Raw genomic sequence first — 26,766 nt, forward strand, 5'->3', positions numbered from 1 at the left:
TGTATACATATACATACATATATATTTGTTGGTATGAGATTGTTTTAATTACTGTAGTACAATCTGACATGGTATCTAGTAGGGTTAGTTGTTCTTCATTATTCTTTTCAGAAATGTCCTGGTTATTGTTGTTGTTTAAAATTTCATGAACTTTAGAATCAGTTTGTCTAGTTAAAAAAAATGCATGTACATATACACACACATTCATGTATATCCTTGTAGTGTATTTATATTGAGATTATGTTACTTATAGGTTAAATTTTAGAAGCTAAATTTTTTTCTTCAGTCCTTTTTTTTTTTTTTGAGGAGTTACTTTTTTAAAATATTTTTTATTGATTTATAATCATTTTACAGTGTTGTGTCAAATTCCAGTGTAGCACACAATTTTTCAATTATACATGAACATACATATATTCATTGTCACATTTTTTTCTCTGTGAGCTACCATAAGATCTTATATATATTTTCCTGTCCTATACAGTATAATCTTGTTTATCTATCTACATTTTGAAATCCCAGTCTGTCCCTTCCCACCCTCCGCCCCCTTGGCAACCACAAGTTTGTATTCTATGTCTATAAGTCTGTTTCTGTTTTGTATTTATGTTTTTTTTTTTTGTTTTTAGATTCCACATATGAATGATCTCATATGGTATTTTTCTTTCTCTTTCTGGCTTACTTCACTTAGAATGACATTGAGAAGTTACTTTTTTAATGGCTTTATTTTTATATTATAAAAATCACTCAACTGAAGTGTACATTTCAGTGATGTTTAGGGTGCTGCCATCTTTACAGTAGTTTTAGAACATCTCCATCACCCAAGAAGATTCCCTTTGCTCATCTGCAGCCACTTCCTGTTCTCACCTCCAGCCCCAGGAAGCACCTAACCTGTTTTCTATTTCTATCTAATTTCCTTTTCTGGACATTTCTTATAAATGGAATCATACAGTATGTGGTCTTTTGCCTCCGTCTTCTGTCACTTAGCATCATGTTTTTGGGACACATCTCTGTTGCAGCAGGTATCAGCACTTTCTTTTTATTGCTGAGTGGCATGCCGTGGTATGGTCGTACCACAATTTGTTTATTCACTTAACAGCTAGTGGGCATTAGCGTACAAGTCTTTGAGCATACGTTTCCATTTCTCTTGGGGAGACACCTACAGGTGGAATCACTGAGCCATCTGTAAATTCATGTTTCACTTTTTAAGAAAGTGCCAGTTTTTCAGAGTGGCCACACCATCTTATACTCCCATCGTCATGTGTGAGGGCTCCTGTTCCACGTGCCCCCAAACATTTGGTATTGATAGTTGTATCTTTTTAGTGTTGAACCTTTCTAGGTCAGACTGATGCAGGAAAAATGGATTTGGGGCGTGAGAAGGGCTGTGTCCCAGGCTTCAGTTGAGCCCCTGGGATGTGCCCTGCCAAGTGTGGGTCCTTGGCTCGGGGCAGGAAAGAATTCAAGAGCGAGCCACAGTTGAGTGAAGGTAGATTTATTCAGAGAGATACACTGAAAGGCAAGAGAAAGGCCACGAGGTGTGGGGGTTGGGTGCTCAGATTAAAAGTAGGTACACACTCCAAGAGTGTGGGCCCTCTCTGAAGAGGGAGAGTGAGAGGGAGGCTGCAGCTGTGAGGCACTGTGTTGCCAGTTTTTATAGGCTCAGTGGCTTCATATGCTAGTAAGTGGAAGGACCAGTCTAATTAGTCTGGGGAAGAAGGGGCTTGGGTTCCCAGGAAGTTGGCCATCTCCCACTCTTTGACCTTTTGTGGCTAGCCTTGGGGCTGTCATGGCGCCTGTGGGCATATTATTCACCGTGTTAATATATTACAATGGGCCTATAATGACGCTCAAGTTCTACTAGAAGTCAAATCTCCCACCATCTTGAGCCTCAAGGCCGACTAGGAGTTGAATCTTTCACCATTTTGATGTTGATTGCTGTAGCCTTCCTTAAATGGCTGTGCCCTGCCCCCTTCCTGTCTCAAGATCATACGCAGTATGGCTTTCTTGGCATTTGAAATGTTTTACATCTCTCACAGCTTTTAATATATTTCTTCATATAGATTGTACATATCTTTGTGCATTTATTTCTGGGAATTTTATTGGGGCGGTGCTGTTGTAAAGTGGGATATTTTCTTCTGTTAACTTTTCCAACTGCTTGCTGTTTGTACATAGGAAGCCTAGGTGTTTTGGTAGGTTACTTTTGTATCTGACCCCTTAGAAAAATCTCTCACTGCTTGCCACATTTTTCAGTTGCTTCTCTTGGAGTTTTCAGAGTAAACATAATTATTTTGCCTCTTTCTTTCTCCTTAAATTTCTTATTTTTCTCTCTTGCCTACTTTCATCAGTTAGAAGTTTTCAAACAAAATAGTGGTGATAGAGGACATTTTGTTCCAGAGTCTCATGGAAACTTCTGTTGCTTCCAACCATTACAAATGATGCTCATTTTGGCCTGATGTGTATGCTTGGGTCTCTGTATGTTATTTTACCTTGTTAAGCATCACTTTTCTAATTTGATAAAAGGATTTTGTAATAAATGGTAGATGTCAAATGCCTTTTTTTTTAATGATTTTTTTTCTCTTTTTTCTTTATGGGGGGTAGGTAATTGGGTTTATTTATTTATATTTGGAGGAGGTACTGGGGATTGAACCCAGGACCTCGTGCATGCTAAGCATGTGCTCTACTGCTTGAGCTGTACACTGCCCCCCTCAAATGCCTCTTAATACCTGTTACGATCATGATTTTTCTCCTCCAGCATGTAAATATAAAGTGGATTAAAAGATGTCCCAATACTGAACCATTTTTTCATACTGTGCAAGTCTCCCTTGGTTCTGGTGATGCTCCCTTTCAATGCTCTTGTGAATTTTATTTGCTAATATTTTACTTTGGATTTTTGCGTTGATTTTTTTACATAAATGAAGTTCACCTATGGTTTTCCTTTGTTGTGTTGTAATTGTTGGCTTTTGACATCAATGTTCTACAGGTTCCTGATATAGAATTTGGAAGTGTTTCTTCTTCTAGGCCCTGGAGCAGTTGAAATAGCATTGGAAACTATCCCAGCCTGAGGTCAGGCTCCCTTCCTCCCCACCCCCACCTTGGGAGCTTGGGAAGTGGTGGTATCTTTCTCACAACTTCCTCAGTTTCTTCTGGTCTAGTTAGGTATTTTCTCCTTTGGTATTTGTTGGTACTTTTTTCCCCTTAGAAAATAACCATTTCCTCTAGTTTTTCAAATTTGTCTGCATAGACAGGCTTGCTAGTCTCCTTCTTAACTTGATTAGCTCAAGACCCCCAACCCCACCCCAAATAAAACTTTTGGGCTGACTTCAGGTCATCATTTTCCTGTTCACTTATTAATCGTGGAAACTTTTACCTTCAGGAAATGCACACCTGCTTCCAAGGAGAAACAGGCTAAGGCACACATCACACCCGAGAGCCCCCAAGGCAGCGGGAACTCACTGGAAAGCATCCTTTGCATTAAACAAGGGTCCTGCTCCTCTCCGGGCAGCTGAATTCCAAGTTTTACTGGCCAGAGTGCTTCCCTGTGACCTCATTTCCACCCACTCCTTCCCTGTCTTTAAAAGATAATTGACAAGTGAGGTTAGGTAATAAAAACTGACTCGGTTTTTCCTAAGATGTGTGTTGACGGAGTCACTTCCCTCCTCACTTTGACGAGGGTCAACATGAACTGGTTTTCCTCTTCCACTTCTGCTGTAAAACTCAGGCTCACACCTGAATTAATGGCCACACTATAATTTGGTCGTAACCCCAACATATGGCAAGAATGGGACTGATGGAGGTAAAATATGCCACGTTGGTGTAAGGGTTATTTTGAGCTGAGGTCAGTTGAGAAGATGCAGATAAAAGAAAAGCTCTGCCCTCCCTCTATTTGCCTAAAACCAAGACATAATTTGTAAAGGTGCCCCCTCCCCCCGCCTTTCTCTACCAGGACAGAGGCTAATCATTGGAGGCGATGCTAGACCCTTGTCCACATAGACAAATTTACCTAACAAACCCTGCCCCAAACTAGCCCTTCTCTACCCTTAATTCCCCATATATTTACCTTCCCACCACAATTTACTTCCCCTAGAAGCTCCAAGTCCTATCCCTTTGTCTTGTCACTTCTCTAAAGATGTATTGTTCTTTTTCTTTTATTGAAGTATAATTGATTTACAATGTTGTGTTAGTTTCTGGTGTACAGCATAGTGATTCAGATAGATAGATAGATAGATAGATAGATAGATAGATAGATAGATAGATAGATTGATAGATTGATAGATTCTAGTTCATATGCTTTTTCATTATAGGCTATTACAAGATGTCCTGATTGTTCAAGTTCTCACCACCGCTTGGAGTTACTCATCGCTGAGTTTTCCCATGTGCATCCGTGAGGCAGGTGCTCATGTACTTGTTTGTTTTTCTCTTGTCAAATCTGTCTTTGGTCGGTCTCCTTGGCAAGCCCCCAGCCAATGAACCTAAGATGGGAAGGCGAAAAGGATTTTTTTCCCCTCCCCTACCGAAGTTTCTTCCAGCTTGCATGTTATTCTCCCTGAAGCTAAAACTCCAGCCTCAAGCAGGAAAGGGGACTTGCCTCCTCACCGAGGAGCACCCACCTCCTTCCTCCTCTTCCTCGCTCACTGCTGTCCCCACCTTCGCACACCCTCTGGGCTTCTGTCCCTATAAACATGCACTGCTCACTCCTCCCCTATGACTCGATTTCAGAAAAAAAATTCTTTGAGTCTCTTATTTCCTTTCTTTCAGAAAATTGTAGTAAAATACATATAACATAAAATTTACCATTTTAACCATTTTAAGTGGGTAATTCAGTGGCATTAAATACCCTGACAGTGTTGTACAACCATCACCACCATCCATCTCCAGAACTTTTTCATCTTCCTCAACTGAAACTCTAGACTCATTAAACCTTAACCCCCCACCCTCCCTCTCCCCAACAACCACCATTTTATCTTCTGTCTCTATGAGTCTGACTACTCTAGGTGCCTCAGAGAAGTGGAATCCCACAGTATTTATCCTTTCATGTCTGGCTTACTTCACTTAGCATGTCTTCAAGGTTCATCCATGTTGTAAAGATAGGTCAGAATTTTCTTCCTTTTTAAAGGATGAATAGTATTCCATTGTCTGGAGAGACTTTTTTTTTAAACCCATTCATTCATTGATAGACATTTGGGTTGTATCCTTCCTTCCTCCCTCTCATCCCCCTTTTTAATTTTTAAAACATCATAATTATAAAGGAAATTTTAAAAGAAAAATAACCAGCTACACGCCACGCCCTTCCTATATAAACTCTTTCCATTTTCCCCTATTCTCTACCAGTTTTTTTCCATATGCAGTCATTCTTAGTGCAGACTTTTATTCAGTCTTGTCTTTTCTGTTTTACTTGGGGCCGAATCCTTTTTTTTTTTTCCTTCGTGTTAATACACTGCCTCATGCTGAACTTTTTGACAATCTTGAGTTCAAGATAGTGTTGGCAACTAACACACCACAACTTTAAAAAATCATCTGTTGACTGTTTTTAATTTTGTATTATCTTGAGTAATGAAATTATTTTGAAATCTCTTGGAATCATTCATGTCTCCCTTCCCTCCTTTGTTTTGGACAAAGGCCCAGGAGTGGGCTTGTTAGGTCAAAGGAATAAATGGTTTTAAGACTTTTGAAACATACTGCCAAGGTTGTACCATTGAAACTGTCCTTTACAGGATTTGAAGGGAGGGGTTTTTTGACCGCCTCACCCATTCTAGGTATAGTCATTTATGTACCTATTTTGCAATGTAATAGATTATAAAGAAAATTTTCTGTACTTGTTCTTTGTATGTTGTAGATATGAATATTTATAGGTATTTTTTAACGGATCATTCCCTTTCTGTTTCTCTTTAAACTCCGCACATACGTGTGCACACTCACTCACACACCCCAGATTGCCAGGCGGTGATGTCAAGGGAGACGTGCCCTCCCCCCGGGGTCCCTGCCGGTGCCCAGCCCACTGCTGGGTTCCCGGTAAGTGTGTGAGGGACAGAGCTGAGAGGCAGGCTGGGAAGTCTGCAGTTTCCTCTCTGGACTGGAAATCACTGAATCGTCGCACAGATTTAGAAACTTACAGGAGGTGTCATTGCAAACTGTGGGTGCCCCAGTCTCCAGCCCGCTCAGGCCCCTGCATTCCAGAGATTTATCTTTCGTTGTGAACTGTCTCCTTCCCTCCTCCTCCAGAGTTCCCAATAACAAGGCCTAGCACAGAACCTCAGATGGTTGTGGGTGAATTTCCGACTGGGTGTGACATGGCTTATGGGCCATTTTGATGCATATTAGGACAAAATGAACAAGCGCTACATATTATGGTTTGGGACACGGCTGAAGTTAATTTCACTCTTTCTCAAAGTAAATGGCAGACTGCAGGCACACCTCAGAGACAGCAGGGGCTGGGTTCCAGGCCACCGCAAAAGAGTCACACAAAGTTTTTGGCTTCCTACTACGTATAAAAGCTACGTTTATACTATACAGTAGTCTATTAAGTGTGCAATAGCATTGTGTCTAAACAAACAATGTGCATCCCTCAATTAAGTACTTTATTGCTAAAAAATGCTAACTAGCTGTCATAGTAACATCAAAGCTCACAGGTCACCATAATACATATAATAACAGTGAAAAAGTCTGAAATATTTTGAGAATTACCAAAATGTGACACAGAGACATGAAGCAAGCAGTGCTCTTAGAAAAGGTACTGATGGAGTTCCTTGATGCAGGGTTGCCACATGCCTTTGATCTGTTAAAAAACCCGCTGTATCTGCAAAGTGCTGTAAAATGAGGTGCACCTGCGTGCGGCACAAGGCTAATGTGAAAGCAGAAGAGGGAAGGTGGAGGCTGGGCAGCCTTGGGGGCAGACAGGCCCAGATCATGCCAGCCTGGCCGTCTGCTAGCTGTGTGACCTTGGGTAAGCCCCCTGGGCTCCCTGAGCCTGCTGCTTCTTCCATTACACGGGATCATCCACCCCTCATCAGGTTATTAATAAGGTCTGAGAAGAGAGCAAACATCTTTCAAAGAGCAGTGCTTGGACTCTGGGGTCTTTTGGTTGTAGCCATGGCAACACGGTGCAAGCTCAGTCATGGCACCCCTTCCCCCTCTCTTCCTTCCGGAGTATGGGAACGGGCAGTTCTGGCTTCCCCATTCCCATTCACTCCGGAAAACGCTAAGAGTCTCTAGAGTTCCTTCTTCTCATCTTCACTGAGCACCTGCTGTGGGTCAGGGAGGCCAGGGACAGCCGAGCCTAGCGTCTGGCCTTCTGGTCACCCCACTCCTCGAGGCTGACACTTCTTCACCTGTCACTCTGGAATCTGGACACTAGAACTCAGTTTCGAGAGGGCTCTGGGGGCCCCCTACTGGCAGGAGGTTTCACAGCCACTCAAGGCCCACCCCGCATCTCGCCAGTGGATGGCTGACCCCAGCAATCTAATGGATGCCTTCTTGGATTCTGCCAGCTTTATTTTTCAGTTGAAAACTCAAGGGTAAAGCCTCCCCCCGGCCCCCCCCAAAAAGTGAACAGCTTTGAAGGCTGCATCCTTGGGGTCTGAGTGCCCAGGTGCCCATAGCATCCACTGGCCCTTCTCAAGTGCCCCCTGAAACAATGAGACCGAGAGTCAGGATCTAACCCAAAGAGGGAAGCACCCAACCAGCCTTGGGATTAAGGGATTTGGGACCATCAATTCCCTCAAGGAGCCTCAGGCCTTAGGGGAGACCTGTGCAGAGGGCAGGGGAAGCCAGTCCTGGTCTAGAAAGACCCTGGGGCAGTCTGGCTCATACAGCAAAGGCTTTGGAGACAGCAGCTGAATGAGTGAATAAACATCTTGGGCAGGAAGAGTTGCTGGCATGGCTCTCTCCCTCCAGAGGTGGGTCCTGCGGGTTGGGCTGTCTCCTAGACCACAGTGCAGGTGCTGAGGAAGGTGGAGAATTATCCAGACCAGTGTGGGCTTTACTGCTCCCAGAAAGCATTTTGAAATCATTGACTAATGGCTCTTCTTTCCTGGATCTGTATTTTTCCTGATCTTCTCTGAGCTTCCTGTTTTTTTATGCTGGTCATTCTGCCCCAGACAAGAACTGTGACCTTGGTGATGGAACGGGTTTGTGGTAGGTGAGTCTGAAATCCTTGGCAGCCTGGTGCTGGCTCAGGCAAAATCTCAAACTGCAAAGAGAAGAGAAGAGAAGTAATGCTTTGCTTTGGGCCCAGAGGGCAGGCAGTGCCCTCTGTTTCCCTGAATTGAGCTGGGGGCCCCTGTTACAGCCCCTGGCACTCTGCAGGCCCAGCAGTGTCAGGCCTAGAGTGGCTCTCACTGAAAGGACATCTCCCCCTTTGGAAGAGCAGCAGGTGTGGTTAGATGGCTCCCTGTACCTGCAAAACAGAGAAGCAAGATATGCCCCCCACCCCGGTGCCAGGAGTCCCCAACTTGGGGGAAGGCTGATCCCTAGCACGTGATGCTTTGGGAGCATGGAGGCTGCACCCAAATTAGGGGGAAAGGGGAGTTCAGGGGCTGAATCCTGATGGAGAGAGGGTATCCAGGTCATGAAAGTAGCAGGGACATTCAAGTGTTTCCAGAACATTTGGTGACCTCTGAATGACTTCTCTGCACTTTCAGAAGGAAACAGCCTTACCTCTTAGATCTTCAGCCCACACTGGAGCATGGACCTTTTCAACGTAGGGGTCATAGACCCAGGCACCCTCTGCACCCTCTCTGGGCAAGTCAGGTGAGTTTTAATCCCTGTATGTCATTTCTCTTTTTCTTTTTTGATCTTATAAAGTGGGATGGGGTCATTAATACAGTATATAATAGAAGCAGAGACAGAGTCTCTTTATCTTCTTGCTGACCTTAAAGGGACTGCTTCTGGTGTTTCTCCATCAACTGTGACGTTAATGGCTGGATACCCAATACCTTAAGTTATCAGGTTAAGGAAAGTCCCTCCAAATCCTCATTTGCCAAGAGAATTTTTAAAAAAGAAAATATGAGCATCAGAGAATTTCATTAAGTGCCTTTTCTGTCATCTGTTGATACTATATTTTTGGTTCTTTTCCAGATATGATATTACACTTCTAATAATTTCTAGTTCCCTGCCAGCATTTACAGTCTGTGTTAGATAAACCCTGTTCTGAATTCCTGTGGGTGTCTATTGTCTGTGCTGGTTCTCGCTCTTAGAATTTTGTCTCTTTAAGTGTGTTCATTTTTTATAACTACAGCGTTTGTAAGTACAGTGTTTATAGTTGTATTACCACGCCTAGCATATGAAGTAGATGCTCAGAAAAAGTTTTTTAATTCAAAAAGTCCTTGGTTGTGGCAAAATATACATAACATAAAACCTACCACTTAACCATTAAGTGCACGGGTCAGCAGTGCTAAGTACATTCACATGGTTGTGCAACCCGTCTCCAGAACTCTCTTCATCTTGCAAACCTGATCCCCATTAAATAACTACCATTACCCACTTAGACTAGCCTGTGGCAACCACCACTTTACATTCTCTATGAATTTGACAACTCCAGGTACCTCATATAAGGGCACTCATAGACTATTTGTCCCTTTGTGACTGGTTTATTTCGCTCACCATATTGTCCTCAAAGTTCATCCATGTTGTAGCATGTGTCAGTATTTCCTTCCTTGTTAAGGCTGCGTAATATTCCATAGTGTGTGTATACATACACACACATTTTATTTATCCATTCAGTTGATAGACACTTTGTAACTTTTGGCTGTTGTGAATAATGATGCTATGGTGAGTGTACAAATACCTCTTTGAGATCCTGCCTTCAGTTCTTTTGAGTGTATACCCAGAAGTGGAATGGCTGGATATGGTAATTTAATTTTTAATTTTTTTGAGGAACCGCCAACATGTTTTCCATACTGGCTGCACCATTTTACATTGCCACCAACGGTACACAATGGTTCCAATTTCTCCACATCTTTAACACTATTTTCTAATTTTTTGATAGTAGCCATTTTAATAGATGTGTTTGTATCTCATTGTGGTTTTGATTCACATTTCCCTAATGATTAGTGATGCTGAGTATCTTCTCATGTACTTGCTGGCCATTTGTACAGCTTCTTTGGAGGAATGTCTATTCAACTCCTTTGACCATTTTTAAAACAGGCTGAGTTGTGGAAGTTCTTTATGTGTTTGGAATATTAACCTCTTATCAGATAAGATTTGCAAATGTTTTTTCCAATTCCATAGGCTGCCTTTATACTAAGAAATCATTGCCAAACCCAATGTCATTAAGATTTCTAAGAGTTTTATAGTTTTAGTTCTTACATTTATGTATTTGATCCACTTTGAGCTAAGGTTTTTATATGGTATAAGGTAAGGGTCCAACTTAATTCTTGTGCATGTAGATATCCATTTTTCCCAACACCGTTTGATGAAAAGACTACTTCCTCCATCGAATGGTCTTGACATCTATGTCAAAAATCATTTGACCATATGTGCAAGGGTCTACTTCTGGGCTTTGCTATGCCTTTGGTCTGTATGTCACCAGTGCCACACCGTTTTGATTACTGTAGCATATGTTACAAGTTTTGAAACCAGGAAGTGTGAGTCCTCTAACTTTGTTCTTTTTCAAGATTGCTTTGGCTATTTGGGGTGCCTCTGAGATTTCGTATGAATTTTCAGGTAGGTTTTTTTATTTCTGCAAAAAAAAAAAAAAAAAGCCATGGGATTTTTGTCAGAAATTGCATTAAATCTCTAGATCACTGAGCAGTATTCATACTTTAATGATATTAAGTCTTCCAATTCATGAACATGGGCTATCTTCCCATTTATTTGTATCTGCTTGAATTTCTTTCAGCAGTGCTTTGTAGTTTTCAATGTAAGAGTTTTTCACCTCTTCAGTTAAGTTTATTCCTAAGTATTTTATTCTTTTTGATACTATTATAAATAGAATTATTTTCTTAATTTCCTTTTTGGATTGCTCATTGTTAGTGTATAGAAACGATTGATTTTTGCGTGTTGATTTTATATTCTGCAATGTTGCCAAATTTGTTTACCAATTCTAACAAGGTTTTAAAATTTTTCAATCTTTATGGTTTTCTACATATGTATAAGATCCTGTCATTTGAAAACAGAGAAAACTTCTTCCTTCACAATTTGGATGCTTTCTGTTTCTTTTTCTTGCCTAATTGTTCTGACTAGGACTTCCAATGCTATATTAAACAAAAGTGGCAAAAGTAGGCATCCTTGTCTTACTCCTGATCTTAGAGGAAAAGCTTTCAGTCTTTTACCATTGAATATGGCGTTATCATCTGCAGGCTTGTCACATGTGGCCTTTATTATGTTAAGGTAGTTTCCTTTTATTCTTAGACTGTTGAGTATTTTTATCATGAAAGGGTGCTGAATTTTGTCAAATGTTTTCTCTACATCAATTTCAGAAGATCGTGTGTTTTTTATTCCCTTTTATTCTGCTAATGTGGTATATACTACATTGATTTTCCTATGTTGAACCGTCTTTGCATTTCAGGAACAACCCCACGTGGTTGTGGTGTAGAATCCTTTTCCTGTGCTCTTGATTTCTGTTTGCCAATATAGTCATCCCTCAGTATCCATGGGGATTGGTTCCAGGACCCCCCCCCCCCCCGAGATACCAAATCTGGAGATGCTTAAGTCCCTTATACAAAATGACATAGTGTTTGCATATAACCTATATATATCCTCCTGTATAGTTTAAATGATCTATAGATTACTTATAATACCTAATATAATGTAAATGCTATGTAAATTTTGCCAGTATGGATTTTTTTTTTTAATATTTCCAACCTGTTGTTGGTTGAATCTGTGGATGTAGAACCCATAGATATGGAGGGCCAGCTGTATTTTTTTTTTTTTTTTTTGAGGATTTTTGCATCTATGTTCATCAGGGGTATTATTCTGTAGTTTTCTTGAAGTGTCTGTAGCTTTGGTATCAAGATAATTCTGGCCTCATAAAATGGATTTGGAGATGTTCCCTCTTCAATTTTTTGGTATGAGTTTGAGGAGGCTTGGTTTTAAGTCTTTAAATGCTTGATAGAAGTCACTAGTGAGACTATCTGGCCCAGGGCTTTTCTTTGTTGGGAAATTTTTGATTACTGAGTCAATTTTCTTGCTAGTTACAAGTCTGTTTAGATTTCTGTTTCTTCATGATTCAGCTTTGGCAGGTTATATATCTCATCTCTAGGAATTTGTCCATTTCATCTAGGTTGTCCAATTTGCTGTCATACAAGTGTTCATAGTACTTTTTCCTAATCCTTTTTGGTTCTGTAAAAATCAGTCGTAATGGCCCCTATTTCATTTCTGATTTTACTGACTTTTGAGTCGTCTTTTTTTATATTAGTCTATCTAGCTAAAGATTTGTCAATTCAGTTGATCTTTTAAAAAAAAAACACAAACAACTTTTGGGATCATTATTTTCTTTCTTGTTTTTCTATTCTCTACATTTATCTCTGCACTAATCTTCATGATGTCCTTCCTTTTGCTAGCTTCAGGTTTGGTTTGTTCTTTTCCTGGATCCTTAAGGAGTAAAGTTAGGGTGTTGATTTGTGCTCTTCTTTAATGGAGGGATCTACAACGATACATCTCCTTCTTAGCACTGCTTTCTCTAGAGCCCATACTTCTGGTATGTTGTGTTTTTATTTTCATTTGTCTCAAGATATTTTCTAATTAACCTTGTGATTTCTTTGACTCATGGGGTGTTTGAGTATGTTGTTTAATTTTGTACAATTTGTGATTTTTTTTCCAGTTCTGCCATTTTTAGTTTCCACTGTGACTGGAAAATAGTTCGTATAATTTCAATTTTTTAAAAGTTATTTAGATTTGTTCTGTGACCTAACATGTGGTCTATCCTGAAGAATGTTCAGTGTGCACTTGAGAAAAACAGATACCCTGCTGTTGTTGGGTGGAGTACTGTGTACATCTCTGTTAGGTCCACTCAATCTGTCATGTTGTTCAAGTTCTCTAGTTCTTTATTGCTTGCCTCTCTATTCATTCTTGGACTGTGCTTTTACTGTTACTGTTTCTATGGAGTATCTTTTTCCATCCTTTCACTCTCAACCTATGTGTGTCCTTAGATCTAAAGTGCATCTCTTGGAGGCAGCACAAATTATTGTATTTTTTAGCTCCAGAATGTTTTGGGTTCTTTGTAACGTCTTTGCTGATACTCTCAATTTGCTCAGATACTGTTTTCCTGGTTTCACTTAGTTGCCCACCCATCCTTCTTCTCCTGCTGACTGAACATATTTAAGATGGTTATTTTAAAGTCTCTGTTGAGTCTCAAGGCCTCTATTTTTTGAGTTGGTTTCCAGAGATTTACTCTGTCTGGGCCCTGTCTCCCTGTTTCTCATTTAATCGGGTTTTCCAGTTAACAGAATCAACAGCAGAAGAGAACATTAGTTAAGTTTTAAATCTCAGGGAATATTTTCATTTCTAGAAGTTATCTTTGATAATCTCTAATTCTAGCATCCAAAGATTTTGGAGAAAGATTTTCTCCTTGACCAAACTCTACTCAGGCTTCTTAGAACTCCTCTCAACTAGGCCCTGATTTTTAGGCTTCCATTGTCATCTCTGCATTGTCCAATTTTGGCAGGAATTCTGTTAAGTCAGTTTAGCAGAATTCCCACCCTCCACAGCTGATCACCTCGACATCTGATAGGAGTCCTCACCTGGTGATGTCTCATCACCGTGGCCTGCCTTCAGCAAGAATCCTGTTAGGCCAGGTTAGCCAGAATCTCCCTCACCCCTGATGTTTCTTCTTAGTAATTTTCCATCCCCTGATCCCCACCCTGCTCCTGGACTATAAATCCCCCCTTTTCCCTGTTGGACTAAGAGCTGAGCCCAGTCTTTCTCCCCCTACTGCAGTGGACCCCTATACCTATCACCACAGATCCCCGAATAAAGCCTGCCTTACTGTTCTTTCATGAGTGTTATGGGTACTTCTAACAGGGTTACACTGCTGTGGTCTGGTGCAGTTGCTGACTTCCGTGTCTGTGTAGTGGGGCTTTAGCCACAGGAATCACGCATGACATTGGGGACCCCTGGGCACACATGCACCCATTGTAGAGTGTACATTCAAACCTCCTAATGGCAGGTCTGTGGTTATAAGTTTTCAGGAGGTGACTATCTCTTATAGCTGCCTGACCTCCCAGAGCTATTGTCTCCTGTGCCAGAGGTCACAGGGCTTGCTAGACGTGGCTGGACCTCTTTTTCTTAGTAAGTACTCCTTTGCACATAGCTTTGTTTTGACTCTTATTAGCTCACTGTATGACAACTGAGTGCCTATCCCCTTGGCAGGAGCTAAGAGAAAGGACCTGGTTTTCCCTCTGGGCTGGAAGGCAGGGGTCCTAGTGCTTGCTGGCCATGCAGCTTACCACACTGTGGAGGAGGGTCCATGGGCACGAATCCCCGGGCACACAGGTGAATGTAGGTGGCCGCCAGGGTGCAGGCAGTTTGGAGCTCTTGGGTGCCACAGGTGTCCTGGAGGCACAGGTTGAGGAAGGGTGTGGGGTCCACCTGAAATCGAGCTGCAGTCAGTGTCCTTGCCCACCACACTCTTGGGAGTAGCACAGAGGAGGGGTGTAGGCTAGACGGGGGCAAGGGCCTTCTTTGTCCCGTGGTCCACCTGCTGAATGGCCACCACAGCCTCACACTCACCACCCCGAAGCAGTTCCCCAGGCTGGAGTAGGGGTCCTGGAAGAAAGCCTGGCAGGTGGGGCTCTGTCCTAGGCATGCCAGCTGAGTCTTCTCCACGGCCCTGCAGTCACTACCCACCTGGCGGGATGAACCCAAGACTCAGGCCTCTTGCCTGGACCTCTTTCCTCTTGGGCAGCTCCACCAGGTGCAGCAGCCTTGAGAGGGGACAACCATCCCTCGGCTCGGATGGGGGCCACACCTGCACCCTGCTCTGGTCCATGGCCCATCCACACAGACCCTTCCTGCTCCAGGGCACACCTGACCACACCTGTTTCCAATCTCCACCCCTAGTGGCGTGCCCTAGTGATGACGCCCAAGCCCGAGGGGGAAGGGCTGCCAATCGGCTCACCTGCCAGGCAAGCGTGAACTCCTCCAGGCTGCTGGCCACCGAGCCGTCCGGCAGCATCAGCTCATTGTCTGCCTCATTGTCATTGGTGCCCAGGAAGCCGGCGGACAGGCCTGTGGGGCAGGGAAGGGAGGGCAGGCCATGAGAGCCTGCTGGACAGGGTCAGTGGTGGGTCTGGCTAAGCCCTACGCCCTCCACGCCTGACCCCTGCAACACCAGCCCTCCGAATCTTCACCAGAGGGAGAGGAGAAAAGGGACTGAGGAAAGATTTGTGCTCCGCCCCAGGCCTCCCCTGTCCAGCATCCCCATCCTGAGTGGCCGGGAGGTGTTCCCAGAGAAGGGGGAGAAACGCGGGGCCACAGCCCTGGGCTCAAAGCCCGGCTCTGGGGCTCATGGCCGTGGGAGCAGGGGCCAGTAAATTAACCTCGGTCGGGCCATCTGTCCCAGGGGACGACAGTGGGAGGCTCACGCGGAGAGGCTCGGACTGTGTGTATTATAGCGCCTGAAGCAGGGCCGCAGTCACCCAGCAGGGCTGCATCAAGAGCTGCGCTGCCCCTGGAGTAAGGAGTGTCCCAGTGCAGGAGCTCAAAGGTGGGAGAGACAGCCTTTGACTCTTCCGGTTGCGAGCCCCCAGCCTCCCAAGGACACAGAGTGCTGTCCACCGGGATCTGTCGGTCTCAGCCCTGGAAGCTGACCCCGCCCTGGCTTAAAGCTGCCAGCAGGGGCCCAAACCCACCGTGCTGCCAGACGCCCAGAGTCAGGCTGCAGAGGCCGGCTTGGACGTCACAGGCGATGGAGACGCCGTCCTCACTGCTCAGCTCGATCCTGGTCTTGGCAGGAGGCGGAGGCAAAACCAGGTCCAGACAGCTCTCCCCAGGCAGGGAGTTGTTGTACAGCCTGTAGGTCTGTGGGCCAGACAGGGGCTGAGCAGGACAGGTGACGTGCTCCACGGGGCACAGGCATGCGGGCGTGACAGCCCACAGGGCGGCCTGTGTCCTTGGTGGCCGGCCCCTCCCACTCTCGCACACTCACCTTCAGGCTGGGGTAGAAGACCAGGGTGCTGCGGTTCAGCGCTACAGTCAGGGACGTGAGCCCTGAGCCTGCCCGGCTCAGCGTCAGTGAGAACGTGTCGTGAGCGAAGTCCCTGGCCAGCAGCAGGCTGCCACAGTGGGTGCTGAGACCCCACACCCGGCCGTCAAAGGTCACCACGTGCCTGGCCCCAGCCACCACAGCATGGTCTGGGGGAAAGAGGCCAGAGGCAGGTGAGCAGGGCCCACTGTGCCCACTGCATGGGGGCCCTGAGCCCCCGGGGCACCCCAGGGTGTCCAGGTCCTGTTCCTTGGCCCGTGTGTCCTCAGGGGCAGTCCCATGTGGGGAAGGGGGTGTCTGTTCCCAGGAACCCTGGGCTTCAAGATGACTTGAGGTCTAGAGGTGCCCCAAGATGAACAGTCTACAGCCAAGCTGGCAATAAAAAGGGACCAAGGACTGGTACACCCTCCAGCACGGTAAGCCTCGGAAACTCTGCACTGAGCAAAAAGCCCATTAGAGACGAGCACGGTTCCGTCCACACACAGTGTCCAGAATAGGCAAACGCTATCAGACACAGAGACAGAAAGCAGGCTGGGGGTAGCCAAGGGATGGGGGCACTGAGAGCTAAGGGATGCGGGGTAATGACGATGTTCTGCAGCTGACTGTGACGATGGATAGACGCCTCTGTGAAGAGACAGAAGCCACTGAATCGGTGACTTTACATGGGCAACTTGGGTGGTATGTGAATTAGATCTCAATGAAGCAACTGCAGGAGACAGACATATTCACCGTTAAAAATTATATATATACACACATATATGGGGCAAAAGGCTCCATCCAACAGGAGGAGGTGCCATGTTGGCTGGGCTCTGCCCTCTTCACCAGAGAGGGTTGGTTCTGAGCCATCACCGCTGCTTAGGTCGGGGGTGGGGAGTGGATAAGAGAATCACCACCTGTTGAACACACGCCAGGACCAGGTACCTGCCACTTACTGGCCGTGATGGCTTCACAGGGTGTCAGAGCCGAAGGTCACAGGCCAGCCCCAGGTCACACATATGGAACCGAAAGGCCAGGCTGTTTCCAGTCAACCCTTTGCATAGTGGATAAGTACCCTGACTCTAGGAGGGCACCCCCCCACCCACCCGAGCCGCCGCATTCCCACCTGGGCGATCACAAGACCCCACACTACACACCAGCCCTTGCCAAGGCCTGGGAGCCACAACGGCCCACCGACTTGAGACCCTCCCCGGCACCCAGGGTACATGCTTGGTACCACACGAGTGAGCCACGCTGCCTGCTCCAGTCCCAGAGAGGTGCGAAGGCTCACCAGAGCACACCCAGGGGAGGACCGAGGCAAACTCCCAGGGCCTCCAAGCCCCCTGAGCGGGTCCCGGCATTGCCTGCAGCTCCAGGCCTTGCCTGACGACAGTCTGGACTCAATAGTGGCTTCTGGCTACAACTGGAGGGTTGCCTCTTGCTTCTCCTGCAGGGTCCGCCGGGAGGAAGCTGGCCTGGAGCCCTCAGCCACTCACCACACCTCCCTGCACGCTCCAGGCTCTTGTTCTGGATGAAAGCCTGAATCTGCAGCCCCACCCTAGTCCTGTTTGACCTTGGGAAGCCCAGTACCCTCTGGGCTCAGCTGGGGACCAGATGGGCCCAGCACAGCAATGCTAAGCCTTCCCTGGGTGACCGAGGAACAATCCCACTGTCCGTCTGCCCTGCCAGGTCCTCCTCCCGCATCCCGCAGGGGCTCCCAGGGAGGAGGGCGGGGCAGGACGCACATCCAGAGGGGCTCCCCTGCAGGTGGCGTCTGAGCCGGTGGTACCCAGCCAGCATGCTGGTCCTGTACAGCTCTCGGAGCGGCCGCAGCAGCTTCTCCTCCACCAGGTGGCTGGTCACGCGGGCCACATCCAGGGGCTCGTCTCCCACAGGCAGCAGCGGCAGCGTCACCACCACTGAGCGGTCCCTGGAGGGAGCACGGAGGAGCTGGGAGACCCCAGCCCAAGCTGAGCCTGTCAGAGCCTTACTTTCTGCAGCTACAGAACAGCCACGTGGAAGTCTGGCATAAGCTTGACCTCTGCAGACCATCAGCCTCTTAGGGAGGAAACGGGCTTTGTTTTGGGCGGGGGTATAATGGGGTGGAGGTTGGCCATCCTATTTTAAGGATGCAGGTGTCTGATCTCGTGCTGGGGCCCGAATGTATGTGCTGTCCCCGAGAGCCTCGGATGACAGCCTTGTGTGTGGATCCCGAGGGACCAATGAGGGCAGCAAGGGTATCGGCAGAAGCAGGAGGTCAGAGCCAAAGGGAACCTGGAGCCAGAGGTTCCGCACTGAGGGAGGACACTGGCACTTTCTAGGGACGTAGAAGACTGGTCCCGTCGACCCCGGGGATCTGAAGGTGCAGGGAGACCCAGGCCACCTTGGGGTTCCCAGGGGACAAGGGATGCGTCACACCCTCCTGTAGGTGGGCCAATGGAGGGGGCAGGAGACATTTACCTTCCCCCCGAGCAGCCCAGGGAACCTGCAGTTTGGGGCAGGAGGTGGCCTGAATTCCTCTTATGGCACCAGCATCCAGTTGTGACCCTGTGCTGGGACACCCCCAGGGACAGGATCCCACTGTGTCCCCAGCAGCCCCTTCCCTTTTCAAGCAGCCGTGTCTGGTCCATCATTCTGCATCTGAACTAAAACACTGCCTTGCCTGCAGCGCCTCACCAGTAGCCTACGTTCTGACAGCAGCCTGGGCACCAGCTCCGGGGCAGGAATTTACACGCCCCACCTTTCCTATCAGGAGGGGAAACTCAGACACAAGAGCCGATCCAGGGTTGCCCCAGTTAGAGCTGGATTCAAGCTCAAGCTGCCCGCTGTGAGGCTGCCAGCTGTGGAGGAGGGACCTGTCACGGTTCTAGGCCCCCGTTCCCGGGAGGGCCTCCCCATGACCTGTCACTGAGGCTGGCTAGTAACTTCTCTAACAACTTCCAAACTGCTCTACGGCCCAGGCTTCCAAGTCAGCTGCCTAGGAAGGTCTTGATGGCTTCTCACACTGAACAGGTCCAGAAAAAAGCTCACCCACTCCCACCATGGTAGGCTGAACAACGGTCCCAAAGACATGCAAGCCCCTGTGACTGACAACTGCGTTCTTAGATGGCCAAAGGGACTTTGAAGGTGTGACTGTGTTAGGGATTTTGGGAAGGATTATCCAGGTGGGCCAATGGAGTCACAATAGACCTTATAAGAGAGGCAGGGGGGTCAGAGAGGAGATATAAGGACAAAAGTTAAAGGCGAGAAGGCGTTGCACTCTAGGCTTTGAAGATGGAAGTGGGGCCATGAGCCAAGGAAGGCAGGCAGCTGGAAAAGGTAAAGGAATGATTCTCCCCTGAGCCTCTGGGAGGAACCTGAAATTCATTTCAAATTTCTGATCTCCAGAGCGACACAAGAATAAATTTGTTGCTTTAAGCCACTGCATTTGCAGTAATTTGCTAGAGCAGCAATAGAAAACTAGCAAAGCTCCAGTCTGCACCCCCCCACCCTCATCATCCCCATTGCTGCATAAACAGATCCTCCATCCTAACAGCTGTCAAAGCCAAAACCCTTGGAGTCATCCTGGCTCCTCTCTTCCATCACCTTCATTCAGTCTGTAAGCAAATCCTAGAGGCTTATCCTGAAAACATCCAGAATCTGACCACCTCATACTCCCTCCACAGCTGCCATTGCTCACAGAGCCACTCTCCTGTCTCGCCTGGACAACCACCACCAGGACCATTCTAAATTGGGCTCCCTACCTCTATGCTCCCCGTTCCTGTCCCCAGTCTTCATTCTCAACACGGGGGGCCAGAGGGATCTTTTTAAGTGAAAGGTAGATCATGTCCTTCCTCGGCTCAAAACCTCCTAAGAGTTCCCACTTTTGAGTAACAGACAAAGGTCTCGGGCTGCCTGGAACCCCATTAACTCTGAATCCTCCACCCTGCACTTCAGCCGTCCTGGTTTCCTTCATACTCATCAAGCAGGAGGTGCATCCCCACCCCTGGGCCTTTGCACCGGCTGTGCGCACCTCCTGGAACTCTCATCCCGTGAAGAACACACGGCTCGCTCCCTCACCCTTCAAGCCCTGGTGCAAATGCTATTTTCTCCTTGAAGTCGACCACAGCCATGTTCCTTACAGCGCTCCTCCCTCAACCCATTTGTCCTGTCTTTTTTTTTTCTGTAGCATTTGGCACCTAACATACTAGCTGAGAGGCTGGTAGCCTACAGCCTGTGGCCAAATCCAGCCTGTGTCCCATTTTTGGACAGCCTGCAAGCTAAGGATATCTTTTACATGTTTAAAGGATTCTTTAAAAGACAAAACCAAATAAACAAAGGCTATGTGAGATACCATCTGGCTACAAAGCCGGAACACTTCACTCTCAGGTCTATTATAGGAAAGGTGTGCTGGCCCCTGGGGTCAATAACCTAGTCCCTGTTTTCAGTGACCATCTCCCCAGTCGCCCATGGACTCCATGATGGCCAGATCTGTCCCGTTCACCACTGCATCTGCAGCACCTAAAACAACGCCTGCTTAGAGGGCATACTCTTAAGATAACCTGTGGAATGAAGTCTTAAGTCTCAGTTTCCTCATCTGTAAAATGGGTACTGGGAAGGCCTCTGTAGCAGGGCTGTTGGGAGGAGCAAATGAGATGGAGGCATCCAGCAGGTGCCTGGGGTGGGGCAGCCCCTCAGGGAGGGACACATCCAAGTCACCTGGCCGAGAAGCGGTACAGGTCCAGCAAGGGTTTGCAGAGCCTCCTCAGTGCCTGTGAGATCACGGCTTCCATCCAAGACAGCATCTGCTCAGCGGCCTGGAGGGGTCGGGGTGTGAGAGCCAGCAGCGCCATCCCCGCCTGCAGGGCCGCCTTCCGCCCCCTCGCCCCACCTCACCAGCTCCAGGGCGCCCCTCACGGACTCTAGTGCTGCCCCGATGGGCCTGGACACCCAGGGCCCCGGCATCCGGGACACCCAGGCCTGCAGCCACTGCATGGCCTCCTCGGCCCGCTCCCGCCACACCTCGTCCAAGGGCCGCAGTGTCACCTCCAAGTAAGCGTCCTTCAGCGTGGCCAGGGGCCCTGCAGAGGCAGCCACAGCCCACCGTGAGGCCTCCCGGGGTCTGGGGACAGGGAAGATGCCATAGCCTGCATCCCAAGCCCAGACAGGAAAACCAGCCCCCTGACGACCAGGGATTCCAAGAAATAAAGAGCCTGTGACCTGGAATGAGGTGGCGGCACTAGAGATGGTGGAAAATAGCCCCGCGAGCCTGGGACTTCCCGCCACAAAGGCCTGTTCACAGGGTCGGCCCTGGGCTGGCGTCTGGGAGCCTGGATTTCAGGAGGGTCCCCACCCTTCCCAGCACGGATAAGGGGGCCTCGCTGTGCCTGGACGGCACAGGCAGTGTGGTTTAGGCTGAACACCCCTTCCTTCTGCGAGTCTGGAAGGTCAGTCTGTGCCCAGCAGAGGCTCCTGTGTGACCAGCCGCCCCCCCGGGAACAGCCTGGGCATGGGGTCTCCAACGAGCTCCCCTGCTGGACGTTTGACAGGTGTTGTCACAATTCAAAGCTGGAGAGTTGAGGCCATCCTGTGTGCCCCCTGGGAGAGAAGACTCTGGAAGCTTGTATTTGGGCTCTCTCGGCCTTCGTCCTGCACATGGTCCTCTGCCAACCTGGACCTGTATCCTTTCCCTGTGACAAATCACAGCCTTGCTGAGAACTGGGAGTCCTAGTGAATCCGCTAGGCTGGGGGCGGCCCTGGGATTCCGAAACAGAGGCACAAGCAGGGCTGAGAGGACATTTAACAGCCAGTCTGGCCCAAGCAGCAGTCAGTCATAAGGACACCCGCCCTGGTGCCAGGCAGGGTCCTGGGGGCTCCACGCTGGGCCAGCCGTCAGCCCTGGTGTTCCTGGACGGGGGAGAGGCCGGAGGTTCCAGCACCGCCAGGAGGGCTCAGGACAGCAGCTAGTCAGTACCCAGGCAGAATCCCTAGCCCCCTGCACGGCCTCACTGGCGCTTATCATCACAGAGCCCGAAGTAGCCCCGGAATGCTACAGCGGCCAGCCTGTTAGAAATAAGGCTGTATCCCCAGAAGAAATCAGGTGGGGACTGGAGAAACTCGGGTGGCAGTCCCAAAAGAAATAAGGCAGCGGGCATGAGGGATAAGAGCTTGGAGACCTACAAGAATGAACACGTTGTACTTAAAGAGAAATAAGGCAGAGGGTCCATGAGAAATAAGGCAGAGGGTCTAAATGAAGTTGGGCTGCAGGCCCGCCAGAAATCAGGTGGCCTTTCTGATTGAACTAGTGCCCCCGGCCAAGTGTGAGGGGACTGGGGGCAGGGGCCCTGGGGTTGGGCATGGATTTGGGTGCACTCACGTTCCAGCTCATTCCGCAGCTGCTCCAGCCCCGCCTGCAGCCTCCCCAGGTAGAGCGGCACACGTTGTATCAGCGTCTGCCTGGCCTGGCTCTGGCCCCACAGTGTGGCCACCGCCCGGCCACTCCCCCACACGGCCCCCAGGCCCTCCCGGGACAGCCACGGAAGGGGGCCTGCTGCACTGTCCAGGGTGCCTGTCGGCTGCATCTGGGCAGGGAGATGGAGGGTCAATGGGAGGGTCTAGAGCACAGAGAGCTCCAAAGACCGTCTTGTGTCTGAGGGGCATCCAGGATGGGCCAGAGGGGTAACCCCATACAGAGGTCCCTCCCCCCCGTCCTCCCTCACATTCTCCAAGTGTGCCCTGATGCCCAGTGCCACCCACCAGGCGCTGGAACCTTCTCACGTAGGCGTCCAAGTTGCGGATCTTCTCCTCCAGCCGAGCTTGCACCTGGGACCCGAGAGCAGCAATCCGGGACTGCGGACAGAGGGACGGGCTGGGGCTCGTGGGAATGAAGGACAGAACACACTTGGTGCCAGCAGTAGGGCCCAAGGATGTTTGCCACACTACTGGACGTCTGCCTCTGGTTTTCCCAGCATGGCTGGGCCCAAAGGGCTCAGGCATCCTGGCGCTGTGGCCTCTGCTAGGCGGGGTGGGGGAAGGGGTTGGGTTGGGGGGGCAGTAGGAGTAGCCTCCAGCCCTCTCACCTCCATGTGGCCCAGCAGGGTCCCCTGGCAGCCGAGTGCGGCCAAGCGGAGGCTCTGGTTGGCAGCCTGCAGGGTCAAGCGCCCCAGGGGCTGGACAGGCCGCCCACTGTCCTGGAGCAGGGCCTCTACCTCAGCCGTCCACCGGTGGGCACAGGCCCGCAGCACCACGCTCTCCTCTTGGCTCCCTGGGACCAGGACGGGACCTGCTGCTGCACCCAGGACTCATCCATCTGCCTCCCAGCTGCCTGCTCCCCCTGCACTCCACAGCCTTCTGTAGCTCCCCACTGCCCTTGGGCAGTCTCAAAGGCCCTAGATTTGAGGGTCTGCCTAAATCAACCTCCTCAACCCCCTGCAGCCTGGCTTCTTCCCTGTCCCCAGCCTCTGCCCACCTCTGTCCACACACCTGGACCTCGTCCCCCCTCCTGGCATCACGGTCAACGCAGGCGGCCACAGGGAGCAGCATCGCCTCCACGCTGCGGGTGCCGTGAAGCCCTCTCAGGGTTTCCTTTGTCTTCTAAGCTCTCAGCACCCCAATCTCTGTCCTCCCTTGGGCCAGGCTGGGGCCCTGCCCCAGCCACTGAGCCATACCAGGCCCCCCCACTCACCTTGCTCATGGGCCACTGAGGCCTGGAGGCAGTTCGGGGCCTGGGACACCGACAGCCTCACTTTCTCGTCCCCATTGTCCACATTTCCCTCCAGCTGGATCAAACTTTGGGAAGCCGAGGTGGACACCCGGCCCAGCAGACCAAGCCTCTGAGCCTTGGGGCCACGGAGCTGGGAGGGGGAGGGCAGAGGCCTGAGTAGGGCCGGGCCCCTTCCCCTGGCCTCTGGCCCCTGCTGGCTCCAAGCCCACATATTAACATATTTAACCCTGCAATATTAATCCCACCGGGGGTAGTGTAGGTGGAATGACTACACCCCACTTTATAGGTACAGGAAACCGAGGCACAGAGGGGATGCAAGTTGCTAGCTAGGAAGAGGTTAGGCTGGGATTCAAACCCCAGCAGTCCAGTCAGTGCCTCTCAGTTATAGAAAGGGCTCATGCTGGGGCAGCAGGGGCGCTCTGTCTCAGGGCTGGGGCCTGGCCCGGGAGGGTCCCACCTACAGTTAAACTCTGGTCTCTACCCGGTGTCTGCCTGCAGTTCCAGGAGTGGCCACGAGATGGCAGGGCCGCCCAGGCAATGGTGGTCCACTGGCCAGACAGGGACAGAGGGACACCAGGGCATCTTGACATTGGGGTGGGCAGCTTCGACCCAGCCACCCACCTCTAATTCCCCAGAGAAGTCAGGCATTCGGGGCCTGCTGTGGTTGCGGAGGGTCAGGCTGAGGTGCAGGCCGTGGTCTGGGTCTGGGGCAAGGCCCAGCTGGCATTTGGAGTGTAGCAGGAGCCTACCACCACCCAGGGTGTGCTCCCCAGAGACCAAGAGGGCCTAGAACGAGAGGGTGAGGTGTCAGTGGTCAGAGAGGTGCAGGTACACAGCGTCCTCTCCTCAACATGCCCTGGTCTCATGCTAAGACTCAAAATAGCCTCCACTTCTGCCCCAGCTTCTCCACTTGGCAGCCAGACTGACCTTAAAAAAAAGCAAATCAGACATTATCCCCCTGCTCAAAGCCTCTGCCTTCCCACTGCACTTAGAGGAGAAACCAGTCTCTGGCAGGTCTTATGGGTCTCTGTTATCTTCCTAACCTCACTTCCTTGCTCTATGAGGGCCACCCTGTGTTCCTCAAACACTAGCAGTATGCTCCTGCCACAGGGCCTTTGCACTGGCTGCTCCTGGTGCAGTTTGCATTTGTCAGCAAGGCCCCCTGCAATCCTTTGTCCACTCTCCCTGCTTCATTCCTCCACCACCTTCACCACACCTGCCTGCATATCATGCATCTTGTTTATCTTCCTCTACCCGCTGGACTGTGAGCTCCAGGAGGGCAGGCACCTGGTCTGTCCCTTTCACCATCCTTGTCCCTGCACCTAGAAGAGAGCCTGGCATAAGACCCACAGATGCTTTCTGAGGGAACGGATAAACAGATTGGGGATTGGCAAACTATGCCTCATGGGCCAAATCGCTCCCTGCCTGTTCTTGTAAATATATTTTTATTGAGAATGGCCATACCCATTTGTTTACATATCATCTATGGTGGCTTTCATGACACAATGGCAGAGTTGAGTAGTTGCAACAGAGACCATATGGTCTGCAAGACCTAAAATATTTACTATCTGGCCCTTTACAGAAAAAGTCTGTAACCCCTGGGATGGAGGGAGAGATGGGAGGATGTGGGGATGGATGGATCAGAGGGTGGGCAGATGGATGGATGCGAAGATGGAAGGAATGAAAGACCAATCAACCAGCTAACAACCCCAGGGGAAATGTTGGGGGAAGGGGTCCCAACAACTCCCCCTGACAATGATGAGGACCAGAGCAGCTTTCGTTTACGAGTTGAGCACTCTCCCTGTGTCACGTCTTAAATCTCACATTCACTCTCTGTGCTGGAACCTCCTGTGTCTTCCATCCCTCAGACGAAACACCGGATGTTCAGAGAGGAGACAGCCCGGCCCGTGACCGCCCAGCAGCACAGGCAGAGCTGTGACCAGGTGGGCACCCTCCTCTCTCCTCCCTCCCCGGGGTCCTTGGACCCTTCCCCCAGACAGACTCACCCTGGGGAGGCGGCAGAGCCCCAGCTGCAGGGAATGGCGCAGCCAGCGAGTGTAGTCAGTCTCCACGTCTCCCCGGAAGCTCTGCGTGGCGCAGGAGGCCGTGAGGACGTGCTCCAGCCTGGCCTCTGCGCGGATCTTGTCTGGCCGGGATGGCTGGTGCCTCTGAAATGAGAAAGCACCATGGGATGGGGGCTCGTCTCATAAGAGAGGATGCCCACAGCCAGCTGCATTCGGGAGACTCTCAATGAGAGGAGAACAGGTGCCAGAAACGCCACTATTAGAGCCCTGGGCAGCCTCACTGCAACATTTATGCTCCCAGCAGGGAGCCTGAGGGACTGGGCCTAAAGAGATTCAGAAGGGGCAAGGGACTTTCAGGGCTAGCTGTCCCCATCTCTCCATGGCCCTGTCCCTGCCCCAGGGTCTGCAGAGCAGCATGTGGCCCCATCAGGTGCCCCAGGCAGGTGGTTATGCTGGGGAGACCTTGACCTGACACCTCTGGGAACCTGAGCTCCCACCCCTCCCCATCCGTCCCCAGAAGCCTGCTGGCATCACTAGCTCCTTCCCTGTCTGCTCTCTGAGTGCCTGCCTCGTGCTGTGCGCCTTGCTCCAGTCAGGGAAGGATTACTGCACCCATTTCACAGATGAGGAAACCAAGGCTCACAGTGGAGAAATGAGTTGCCTAGGGTCCCCAGCACAGCTCGCACTTACCCCCAGGACCATCTGGCCCCAGAGCCAAGCACTTTCTGCAGTGGGTGGGGCCACCCCGCTCCCCAGGCCTCACCTCATATGTCAGGCTCTGCTGCACCCGGCGCCGGTCCCAGGACAGATCGAGCCACTCACTGAACACAGTCGAGGACTGTGTTAAGGCCCCACAGGCCCTGAGGGCACCCAGGCCCCAGGTTTCCTGGAGCTGACGGGGAAGAGGATGGAGTATGTGACGTGGGGGCCAG

The 26,766-nt window shown here is 49.7% G+C and overlaps 1 protein-coding gene across 20 annotated transcripts in view; it reads right to left on the bottom strand.

The window, feature by feature from the left end:
* Nucleotides 1–5,841: 5,841 nt before the first annotated feature.
* Nucleotides 5,842–26,766, bottom strand: part of LOC105074257 (uncharacterized) — a 140,108-nt gene continuing 119,183 nt past the window's right edge. For 7 of the 20 annotated variants that reach the window (XR_012500430.1, XR_012500428.1, XR_012500424.1 and 4 more), the window contains 17 exons: nt 26,598–26,726; nt 25,817–25,978; nt 24,432–24,596; nt 23,772–23,940; nt 23,167–23,351; nt 22,844–22,936; nt 22,464–22,668; nt 20,984–21,168; nt 20,807–20,904; nt 17,854–18,038; nt 16,076–16,281; nt 15,780–15,948; nt 15,047–15,156; nt 14,659–14,775; nt 14,376–14,517; nt 8,647–10,669; nt 5,843–8,179 (listed from right to left, as the gene is read on the bottom strand). Coding sequence is in view for 6 of the 20 variants with exons in the window: in XM_074346798.1 (XP_074202899.1) it covers nt 8,175–8,179; nt 14,376–14,517; nt 14,659–14,775; nt 15,047–15,156; nt 15,780–15,948; nt 16,076–16,281; nt 17,854–18,038; nt 20,807–20,904; nt 20,984–21,168; nt 22,464–22,668; nt 22,844–22,936; nt 23,167–23,351; nt 23,772–23,940; nt 24,432–24,596; nt 25,817–25,978; nt 26,598–26,726 (2,325 nt within the window). In the remaining 14 variants the exon portion in view is untranslated. Of the gene's footprint in view, nt 8,180–8,646; nt 10,670–14,375; nt 14,518–14,658; nt 14,776–15,046; nt 15,157–15,779; nt 15,949–16,075; nt 16,282–17,853; nt 18,059–20,806; nt 20,905–20,983; nt 21,778–22,463; nt 22,669–22,843; nt 22,937–23,166; nt 23,352–23,771; nt 23,941–24,431; nt 24,597–25,026; nt 25,133–25,816; nt 25,979–26,597; nt 26,727–26,766 lie in introns of those variants that run through there. The other 13 variants (XR_012500427.1, XR_012500423.1, XR_012500429.1 and 10 more) reach the window with 12 other exon arrangements.

Source organism: Camelus bactrianus, chromosome 18, assembly GCF_048773025.1.
Source record: "Camelus bactrianus isolate YW-2024 breed Bactrian camel chromosome 18, ASM4877302v1, whole genome shotgun sequence".
In the NCBI taxonomy this organism is placed as follows: Eukaryota; Metazoa; Chordata; class Mammalia; order Artiodactyla; family Camelidae; genus Camelus; species Camelus bactrianus.